Below are 11,853 nucleotides of genomic sequence, written 5' to 3'. Positions count from 1 at the left end.
TCTTTCACATATGACGTCCCTCTCTTCCTGCTGATTAAATCCCTTTGCAGCCTCTGAATGATGCAGGTATGTGGTCCATCTGCAGCCTCTAATTTGAGTGGCATGCATTGACAAAGTGTGATTATGCACATCAGATACACTGGTTACATTGATTGACTCTTGTGCAACCAGCGTCATGCTGTTGCAAAATAACCATGCAGACTTCTGTGTGCATGTTGACGTCAAACTGGAAAGTTACTGCGCGTCTTGATATTCTGCACAGCCTGCCAGGCAGTGAAAATGAATGCAGTGAAAGTAATCAGGAGTGTTAGAGATGGTGACATCCTTGAGATTCATGGGGACACAGAGTTCATTCAGCTCCATGAAAAACCCTGAAACAATTAAAACTTCTCTCACCTCTTCACACTGCTTGCACCCCTCAGCGTGGCAAATTCCCACCAATCTCCTCTTTGAATAAACAGCACCTCAGTGCTGGGTTACAAGGGGCAGCAGCTGCATGTGGCTAAGGTAGTGCCTGAAGTATCACAGGCTTAATTGCAATACAGGTCGACCTGTGGATGTAATGAACAACATGATGTGGTGAGAGAGGCGGAGCAGAATCCTAATTGTTAATATAACTGTATAGCTGTGTTGATTTTTACTTCAGGCTGTTGATTACACTGCCAGATGCAGACTTTTCCTATTTAATTGACAAAAGCAAAACATTTCTCATTATAATATCATACTGTATTTTAAAAGCATTCATTAAACACTGTATTATACTGTCATCTTTCTGGGGTTTTTTTCCCTTCTGTTTGTTACTTATGTCTGGCTAACCCTTTATTTCTTTACATTGTCTTTCTACAGGTTGAGATGTTCAGGGCAACATCTTTTGTAATAGATTAGTTACTGCAGTTATGATTCAAAGTTTGAGCAGGCTGAACTCTTAGCAGGGTTTGTGACAGCCGGTCAATATACGGCTCCATCAATATTTCATATGGGAAGATTTTAAGTTTTCATGAAACTGACTGGATGTACTCTGAGTGGGTGGTTGACCATATGGTGTCAGTGTTCTGAATAACAGATGACCTCAGATCAGATTTATGTTGAGTGGGAGATGGGGAGAGAAGGGAGAAGGAGATGGGGGTGCTTTGGCAACACTTTTCATCTAACATTCATGCCAACAAAACAAACTGAGCTAAACTGAGCAGAGAGCGGGGAAAGGGCTGAGAGACGGAAAGTGGAGTCAGAGAGCAGAGACAGAGGAGGGAACGAGAGACGAGTGAGAAGAGCCAGCACAGACGGAAAGAAGAGGGAAGCTGGTGAGAGAGAACAGACCAAGTCCTTCACCAAAATAAAACTCACATACTGACAGTCTGACACGCTCTCAGACCAAAACAAAACTCAATGTTTACTTGAAGAAAAATTGAAATTGTCATGAAAGCAGTAGAAAATGCCTGAGCCTCAGGGGAAATTGTGGAGCGACATCTGTAACCGATCCTTAAACATTTCCCTCCTCTTTCTGATATTGACTTCTCTTGATCTCTTTTCTTATACAGTTATCTCATGTACCATAGCATGTATATGTCAATCTGTGTTTCAATCTTATCGTTCATGTTTTATTTTTTCAATCATTTATTTGATCCAACTCTTTCATTTGTGGTATGAGTAGTTTTTCATAACTTCACTCTTTTTTCTGTATTTTGATACTGACATGATAAACCTTGTACAGCAAACGGGAGTGAAGTTAATTATGGTGGTTCTAATGACACTAAATCAAATTAGGCAGAGGGAGAGGGAGAGAGAGAGAGAGAGAGAGAGAGAGAGAGAGAGTATAAGAGAAGTAGTTTGTGAAGTAAGGTCCATGGGGGAGGAGAATGAGTAGAGAGAGAGTGAGAAAGAGAAAGTGAGGACAGACAAAGAAAGGGAGGGGGGTGGAGTGACGGGCTGTGAAGGGAGGGGAGGGGTGTGGGGGGGTAGGGGGTGCAAGTGAGAGACACCCAAAAGAACACCTGTTGAGATTAGGGTTGGCACGCGACCCACTCCAACTCGCGTGGCAGCTGCACCTCACTGGAACAATGGCAGTAAAAGAGAAAGACAGAGAAAGCGAGAGGAGAGAAGTTTGAATGCACTACTTATCCTTTCAGGTCATGTGTGTGCGTGTGTGCGTGGCATACTAATGTGTACACTGAGAGGGAGGGAGGGAAGGAGGGAGGAAGGGAGGGAGGGAGAAACAGAGAAGTGTGGGCAGCCAAGAAAAAGACATGTATTCAAGTTATAAATAAGCCAAAAACTAGGTGAAAGGTCTTGTTTAACTTTGGGTTATTGAGAATAGAATAGAATAGAATAGAATAGAATAGAATAGAATAGAATAGAATAGGGGGCACCTGCTCACAGCACTGAATAAGGTGTTAGCTTCCGAAGCCTGCCAGCTGTCACTCCAGGTGCACCGAGACTCTTAAGAGTTTGCTGGAGGGAAAGAGATGTACAACACATGGAAGTTTTCAGGTGACTCCAGCAGGGATTTACAGCGTGTCCGTGGTCAGTGTTACACAATTCATACCAACCTTAACACATTTCCACTGGGATGTTTTTTTTTTTTTTTTTCCTTTGCACTTCTGCAGTGCCTTTGGAAACTTCAGTGTGATTTACACAACTCCATCTCAAGGTCTTAAGTCCTGCTTTAAGGCACAGCCACCTCTCTAAGCTTTAACACTTTCACACTGTGGTTCCTTATTAAAATGGCTTTGAGGAGCAGTGTGAGTTTATGAGTTAACATTCTTATTTCCATTGCAGTTCTGCTCCATGAACACACAAATTGGAGCCCAATTACCCATTGCTTTACTTGGATGCACTGCAGATATGGGGCCATATTGAATATAATTGTACCCAGTGAAATATATCCAGTAACGTTGGTGACTGTACTTTCATACTAATTTCCCCAGTGGTAATCCAAGTCACCTCTGACTCTCCTTTCATTTAGCTAGAGAACATCTGACCATCTCTCTCTCTCTCTCTCTCTCTCTCTCTCTCTCTCTCTCTCTCTCTCTCTCTCTCTCTCTCTCTCTCTCTCTCTCTCTCTCTCTCACACACACACACACACACACACACACACACACACACACACACACACACTTTCTGTTCTATACAAGGACCCACTTTCATTTCCATTTCCAATTCATTTCATATTTTGCCATTTTCATGTGAGGAATCGTGTTCTCTTGGAAGCTGAGATCATTACAGTGGTGAGTGATTTTTTTTCCCCCCACCAACTCTAAATTGTTTTATTCTTCATATTTTATTTCACTGTCTGCTCTACCTTCCAAGAGTCATGGCATTCATACTACACACACACACACACACACACACACATTGCACAACAATCGCTTGAATAACCCCCTATTGCACAGACATTATGTAATTCACCCCTGGTAACTATTCTGGATGCTCGTCTGATCTCTGTTACCCTTCCTAAATTCTCTGCAGCAGCTGAGCTGAGTCCTCTCCGGCTCTGCGACGCCATCTAGCGACATTCCAACACCGCACTGTGCTCCTTGCCTACAGTGTCTGCTTGAACCCCTGTCATACCTCCTGTTTTCTTTTTTCTTTTTGGTAACTCGTCGATAATAATAATAATAAAAAAAAACGAAATAAACTGCTCATTATTTTTAAAGGGGGCATGGAAGGTTATTATATCTAAAGATGAGTCATTATTTCCCAAAAGCGAAAGGTTGCAACAAATCTGACCCAAGAACTTGTATTGGTAATTACGATCATTATAACAGTGTAACATTTGGGGTTGCCGTTTTACATGTGTCTGTGGTAAGACTAAGAAATTAAAGTTTTCATTTTTAACAAAAGATAATGATTGTGTTGTTAAATCTGCCCATCGTCTATTTTTTTTTAAACAACATGCATCTTGTTTTGTGATAAATTAGATACAGTCTCCTCCGTGCGTAAAAGTCAAAACTTTGTGCGTAAAAACGCTGCACAGTGCGGTTTTCTGTCTTTTTCGTGTCACTGCACGGAAAATTGCACTTGCTGTCAGTTTTGAAGATGTGCGGATGTGAGCGCGCATATAGGCAGTTTGCACACACACATACAGCCGCCTGCTCCTCTACCTCCCTCTCTCTCTCTCCTCCGTCTGGTGGTGTGCGGGAGAGGGGTTGGTTCGATGTGTGTTATGTGACAAAAGACCGCCCAACCCCGCCTCAGAGAGAGAGAGAAGGAGAAGGAGAGAGAGAGAGAGAGAGAGAGAGAGAGAGAGAGAGAGAGAGGTGAAAGCGCGGAGCATATACAGCTTGGCTTGGAGCCGTTTCTCACACCAGCCTAACGATCGTGATGTGTCCAAGAGACATTTCCCTGTTTGTGACGCGCTCAGGCTCAACTGTTGAACATGGTCTAGTTCCGCAACGGGTCCATGATAACACAACCTTGGTCAGTGACCACCTGTAGCCAAATAAGCGCCAGTTGAAACAGTTATCATTACTGTTATAAAAGAGTCTCCTCTTCTCTGCCACAAGGTACAATCACTTTTCAAAAATATACAGCACATCATATCTACATCACAGCGCGTAAGCGTTAGAAAGTGTACCACAAGGTGAAGTGTTTCTGCGCTGCCAAGTACTCTGGTTCCAGATTCCAGCTCATCAATAACATAGATGAGCACCATTCATAACACCAAGGAGGTTTATACCACAGTAGTAGCCTATATTTCTTTTACCCAGAATTATCCTGGCAATACACTGCTACAAACTCTGTGTTAAAGTTTCCATATGGTAAAGTAATATACTTACGTTCCCATAAAGCTATATGTTAATGGTCTTCATATGAGCTGGTGGTAACGCCAGCTCATATGAAAAAAAAGTGTGTGGGGGGGTGGGGGTCCATAACATAAGCCAGTGTCTCTTTAAAAAAATTTAGTTTCTTGTTGTATTCTGGAATGAGGTCAGACACGAGGCTCCTCATTGCACGCGCTGATTATTATTACATTCCATTTTTGGCCAATCAGCGCTGAAAGGGGCGTGCATTTGGCCCAGAAGCAGGGTAGCGACAGCGTGCCATTGGTGGATTTTTATCGCCGTTGTATCTCGGGAAGGGATAAATGCAAGCAAGGGGGGCCGGGTCTGGAGGGCTGCTTGAAACTCGACTGCAGGTCTGCAGATGGAAGGCGGACAGTGTAACTCGCTCTAGGTCTCTTTTTTTCCTCCCCACCATGCATGACTTTTGTTTCTAGGAGAGGGGACAGAGTTGATGCAGAGAAAAGCACTTACTTTACACACTGTTACTTGGGAACCATTTGTAAGTGCCCGAGCGCACAGTGTGGCACTCAGTCTGCGCTCTGCAGCTCTATGTTCAGTCGCCACACGGCTGAATTGATTTTATAACACAGAAGGAAGAGACTGATAAGAGGGTACACAGTGGAGAGTGTACTATAACTGTCCGTGCTGTTCCAACACCTACAGAATCTGGAAATTAAACTTTTTTTTTCTTTTTACACATCCAGCCTTTTCAGGCTACTTTGGACTGAACTGTTGCCGAGTTTACTGCACATCTCAGGAGTGAATTATTTCTTGCGCCTTTTTTTTTCTACTGAGCTCAAACTGTGAAGAGTGGGAGAAAATAGCTGAGTTTGCTGTAAAGTGAATTGGAGGACCACGGAGAGAGGAGGGAGAAGGAGCAAGTACACCGCTCTCCCTCTGTGTGTAACCGGGCAGCATGGTGCAGAAAATGAGCCACACGGAGAGCACCGCCGAGGCGCTGTCCTTTTTCGCCGGGGACTCGAGCTCCGACTCCGGTGCGTGCATGGATCTGGACGCGGCCGCCTCGCCTCTCTCCCCGGGCTCCACAGCCTCATCGACCGGGGACAAGCTGGGAGAAAACCCGGCGTGGTGCAAAACTCCAAGCGGCCACATCAAGAGACCCATGAACGCGTTTATGGTGTGGTCGCAGATAGAAAGGAGAAAGATCATGGAACAGTCCCCGGACATGCACAACGCTGAGATCTCCAAGAGGCTGGGGAAGCGGTGGAAGCTGCTCAGAGACAGCGACAAGATCCCCTTCATCAGAGAGGCGGAGCGGCTCAGACTCAAGCACATGGCGGACTATCCCGACTACAAGTACCGGCCGAGGAAGAAGGTGAAATCAAGCGCCTCTAAGCCTGGCAGTAGCGGAGACAAGGGAGAGAAACTCAACAGTAGCTCTAACAACACCAGCACCAAGACATCCTCATCTTCGAGGAAGAATGGATCCAAATCACCCAGCAGCAGCAAACCCCACAAATCACTTTTCGGGAGCAGCAGCAGTAGCAGCACCAAAGCATCACCGTTTGCCTCTGAGCACCCATCAGAGCACCATCACAACTCTCTCTACAAGTCGAAATCTGTCTCCTCAGCAGCTAAGCAGATACCGGATGGCAAGAAGCCCAAGCGAGTTTACGTCTTCGGGAGCAGCGCGGCCAGCCTGAGCGTCAGCCCCACGTCCTCCGTCGTGGTCCCGGCCAGCCCGACGCTCAGCAGCTCGGCGGACTCCAGTGATCCGCTCAGCCTGTATGAGGACGCGGCCAGCGGCAGGGAGGAGGGAGCCGAGTCCCCCAGCAGCAGCAGCGGCAGCAGCAGCAGCAGCAGCGGCAGCAGCAGCAGCCTGGGCGGGTCTTCAGAGCGCCACGGCGGCCACACGTACAGCAGTCGGCGGGCTTCCTCCCCGACTCCCTCCGGCTCTCACTCCTCCGCCTCGTCCCACTCCTCGTCCTCCTCTTCCTCGGAGGATGAGGAGTTCGAGGACGACTTGCTCGACATCAACCCGAGCCCCAGCTTTGATAGCATGTCGCTGGGGAGCTTCGGTTCCTCGGTGCTGGACAGAGACTTAGATTTGAACTTTGAGTCCGGCTCCGGGGGCTCTCACTTCGAGTTCCCCGACTACTGCACGCCCGAAGTCAGCGAGATGATCTCCGGGGACTGGCTGGAGTCCACCATCTCCAACCTGGTGTTCACATACTGAGTGAGCAAAAAACGCAGACAACGACAGGTAATGTCCTGCGCGCAAACATATGACCACAAACAGAAACAGGGGTTCCTGGCACAGTGGGTGTACTAGAGTTTGTGTTGTGACTACAGCAGACTAGTAAAGCCCCACTGAAACTAGCCCCCGTCCCTTCTCGTCCATAAAGGCAAAAGCGATGCAAGTCCTTGGGAAGCTCAACTTTAAAGCGAATAACTTGCTTTTTGTACTTTTCTTTGGATGCGTGGACTGTGGGACTTGGTACAACCACGATAAGTGGGGGGAGTGCAAAACAAGGGGAGAGACGAGGAGAGGCAGACAGACAGACAGACAGACAGACAGGGTTTCCTGCTTGAGAATCGCTTCGTCCTGGACTGTTTTGAACTGAACAACTTAACTGTGATTGATTTGCACGTAACGCGGTCCGCCGTTCACTTAATCAATGTTGTTGCTGACTTAAAAAAAAAGGGACATTTCACAACTTTTTACCAATCGCCAAGTGAACTTCACCACTACAAAGGTACAGAAACAGGACTGTCGTGCGACATTTTTATTGTGGTGTGTCACCGAAAGGAGTTTTTTAATGAAACCGAGGTGGGTTGATGTTTTTTAAAAGTCGACTATTTTCTCAAAAGCAAAAAAACATGTTAAGCATGATAGCCTACTTTGTTCCTATCTTGTGCTGAGATTTTCTGTAAGACTGTCGAGCAGTTAAAAAAAACAACAAAAAAACAACTAGTATTAGGATTATTTAAATGGATAGGTGGCGCTCGCTTCGGTTCTTCTCTTTTTAAAAAAAGGACATTGAAATAATCACCAGCTGTTGTAATTTTTCAGACTTCAGGATTCAAACGCAACTTCAAATCTGTGCTGAACTTTATACACGTGTTCTCTACGATTCAGGACCAAAATTCTTTATAATGTTAATTTCAGATGATAGTTATAGAAATCCTCACCGATTTTTTTTTTTTCATCCTCTGAGCTTTGTTTTGTACATGTATTCAGATGCCATTTTATATGGGATGTTGTATTTATATACTGGGCCAAGCGTTTTTGACTTGATCTTTTTTTCTTTTTTTTAATTTCTTGTATACATGATCTAATCCTTTTTTTCTTACACGGTTGTTTGTCTGTATGTCTGTGTCTGTCACATTTCCTTCTCAGGCGAAGGGCTAGAGTTTTAAAAAACACAACTTTTGATTTCTTTTTATATTTAAATGTACACACTTTTGGACACTTAAAAGAGAGGAAACAGTTTGATTATTTTCTCAGTGTATTTTTGTACAAATCTATATAGAAAATGGGGGAGTCAACAATCGGTGTGTGTAGCCTACTAATACAGCTGTATTGGATTTCCTAATTTTTAATACCCCGGCAGGCTGGTTTTCATGCTGCCTTCAAGTGCTCATAGCAAACTCGTACATATGCTTTTTTGTTGCCTGTTCAAACGCTTTTGTAAGAACAGCCAGCAAAACAAACCTTATATCACTATGGTGCCTATGGATTAATCTTAAAAAGTAAAGGCACCAGCCTAACTTTGGCTTACTTGACCATGCAGAGGAGATAAAATAAATCAGGTGTGTAATTGGTGTTTTAATTCACTAATTTGGCAAAGTTTGTTTGACTTTTACCAGCAAAGACTGACAAAACCTCCTTAGTGTCCAGTCCCTGAACATCCCGAGTGGGCAGGGACATGAGACACTTAAGAAACCCAGTTATGAGGATGCAATTACGATTTTCCCGACAGCACTTAAATGCAGCACCAGCCTTTATATCAGCCTACCTTCTACGTTTACAGTGCTAGTCTGCAGGCTCCTTAAAGACACAGGAACACATTACTTCTAGAGGCTGTTCCTGTGGACCCTGTGGGTTTAACAGCGTCACTATCTTCAGCAGCCACTTGTGTTCTTTTGATTTTTTTTCTTTTCTTTTCTCTTTTTTTTGGCATTTCCAGTCAGATATCTTGCCTATGACAACAAATGAGGAGATTGTAGCTTTAAATTTGACTTATTTCTTGATGTTTTCATTAATTGATGTCAAATTTGCCAATCAACCACTGGATTGAACAGGCTGTCAATATAGCAAGCAAGCAACAAGGATGACAACATCAAGCATATTCAAATTTCTGACTTGAGTTCCGCAACACTTGTACTGCGTTTCTCATTGTATTTGAATATATAATCTTTTCTACTTGTCGGCTAACTATTAGCTAATAATTGTTTTAGTATCTTTATGGCATGGTGAATAGCATTTGTATTTCAGATTCAGGTTATTAGCTGTTGTGTTTTTCAGAAAAAATGAAAAAAATGAGGAAAAAACGATGAAACGTGAACTCGATCTTTGTATATTTGACTGTATCATAAAGCAAAAAGATTGTGTGTTTATGTATGTTGTTGCTATCGAGGACAGGCACTGTCTAGAACTGCTATCTTTTACACATCCTTACTTACATTTAAGGTGGTCAGTTCAGGACTCTTTTTTTTATATATATATGAAAGCATTTTTAAATATATTAACTTTATTTTTCATCCATCCTGTGCAATATGCTGTGTAGAATTATCATTTATTGTCTCTAATCATGCCATAAACAAAGGGCCCACCCTTTTTTTGAAACTCAGAGAAAGGGGGGGCAAACTCATGCCAGCTAAATTGTGTCCATTCACTGCCTGTCAGATTGTTGATATAAACTTGTGTACAGAACTTTTTCAAGGAAGGATAATAAATATCAGCTGGAACTGAAATTCTCTTCTCTTGATTCTTGAACTTTTCTCTCTCTCTTTCTGTCCATCAGCAGCAAACAATGACATTATTGGATTCCACTGATAATGAAATTGATTATTAACTCCCTATTATCATTACCAGCTTCATGCATCTGTTATCATTATTATTTGTATTTTGATAGAGATAATGAGGGACATTACACAGGGCTACTGACTCAGGTCACCACTGCACCAACTTTTTACTTAGTAACATTACATTGCATAATGCAATGGGTATTGCATAATGCAATGTAATGATGTAAAAGAATAGCAAATCTTACTATATGGAAAGTTTCCTAAACATGGATTACTAGGACTAACCAATATGAACTGATGGACTGCTTTCTGAGAAGCCAATGGTGATCACCTACATTTGTGGAAGGAATTATAATACCATGGTTACCGTGATGAAGAAGAAGTTATTAAAGCACAAACATTCCCATCAAAAGAAATATGATTTGTAATCCAAAGTATCACATTGAGTGTTGTTCATATCTGCATATCACTCATGACTCTTTTTTTTTAAACATCACAGCAATAAACTGAGTGTGAATGATTCACAGCTGATCACTGAGCTATGAAAAAAAAACAACAACACTGTTTTCCCAGTTCAAGTACAATAGGCAGCAGTGACTTTGAAATAGTTTTATAGCAGACTCCCCCCTCCATAGACTTGGGATGGTCTTGACACTGTAAAGCCTCAGGGAAGCTTACAACAGCAGTGAGCAGCCAGAAATGCATTTATAAACAGTAGACTCAGAGAGAGCAAATCAATAAGATTATTTTAACCCCATAGCCACGAGGCTTAAGTCTACTGCATGCATTCTAAATGTATCTTAGTAGGACAGGGGTGTTGATATGAGGTCGGATGATTACATGGCCATATGACATGACCTAGCTCAGAAATAACTGGGTCTACAGATCCACAGTAGACTGATTCTTTAAACCGAGCTGCACAGTTTTACGATCAGGAAGAGATCACATTAAAAAAAAAGCTTTATTTTGTCTGTTTAAAAAGCCATGCTACATTGATTTGTGGCTCAAAGGGTTAAGAATCAAATGCATCATACAAAATGCAAAGTTGTTTTGATTCTGCTTGAAAAATGCTAATATTTTAGTGTCACTTGCAGCAAACTGAAAACACAGGTTGTAACCCTACCAACAATGAAGTGCATTGATTAACCTCCTTCAGAATATCTTTTGGTTTGAGGATGAGATGTGCATCCTGAGAAATCCCAACAGATTTTTAATTTCTAAGTAGCGCACGAATCATTCCAAACATAAAACACCATAATAATTAACAATGGATACTTAGATCAAAAAGATGAAGCACATATACTGTATGCTGCACACATCCCCTGGATAGTCGATACTCATCATGCTATAGACTTCTCCTCAAAGTCTAATTTAAAGACAAGAATCCAGCTCAAACAACCATTGCCATTACAACTGTCCAGATGAAGCCTCACAGCGGGGAAACTACTATGCATGTATACATTCACCTAGACACCATATTATACAGACCAAGTGATGAAGTGATGAAGGTAAGCATCTCTCCCACTTTCCCATGACCAACAGCCTTTTTTCATTACAAATATGCTTCTTGTGTAGCCTACTTGGGTTTGTCTAACTGCCTACTATTTATTCCTGCTGAAGATTTAAGTGTTGCCCATTTACATCATTAATATAAACTGCACACTCACTAAAGCCATCTCAAGTGGCTGAATGATAAGGGATGGGATAAAGGATGTTTACAGAAAAATTCACAACTACCAATTGGAAAGTTAACTTCTATTCTATTCTATCCTATTCTATCTAGTCTGTTGTGCTGTATGCTGGCTGTCTGGTGTTCAGACAGTCATGATTTCCCATCCCCCTCTCCCAGACAGACCCTTATTGTGGGGGAAGGGCTGGTTTAGCAGCAGTCAGCCAAGGGCCCTCCAGCATAGCTGACAAGCATGTCTATCTGTCTATACTATGTGCATGTCTCCATGTTTGTCTGTCTGTGTGTGCGTGTGTTTGTGTATGTATGTGTGTGTGTGTATGTATGTGTGTGCGTGTGTGCATGTGGTTAAAATCCTATGCATAAAATTAAACCACATGACATGGGCATGCC

At 42.9% G+C, this 11,853-nt stretch overlaps 1 protein-coding gene across 1 annotated transcript; it reads left to right on the top strand.

Moving 5' to 3' along the window:
- Positions 1–4,880: 4,880 nt before the first annotated feature.
- On the top strand, positions 4,881–9,719 carry sox4b (SRY-box transcription factor 4b). Its single transcript, XM_085802466.1, has one exon. It carries the CDS (start codon positions 5,698–5,700, stop codon positions 6,976–6,978), a length of 1,281 nt encoding a protein of 426 aa, XP_085658592.1. The 5' UTR covers positions 4,881–5,697; the 3' UTR covers positions 6,979–9,719.
- The last annotated feature ends 2,134 nt before the right edge of the window (positions 9,720–11,853 follow it).

This window comes from Trachurus japonicus, chromosome 16, assembly GCF_045865225.1.
Source record: "Trachurus japonicus isolate A0001 chromosome 16, Traja_1.0".
Lineage (NCBI taxonomy): Eukaryota > Metazoa > Chordata > Actinopteri > Carangiformes > Carangidae > Trachurus > Trachurus japonicus.
This window is presented reverse-complemented; position numbering and strand designations above follow the sequence as displayed.

Bases quoted from the DNA above. Each gene is read 5' to 3' on its own strand.
- sox4b (XM_085802466.1), top strand. From the start codon at position 5,698: ATGGTGCAGAAAATGAGCCACACGGAGAGCACCGCCGAGGCGCTGTCC.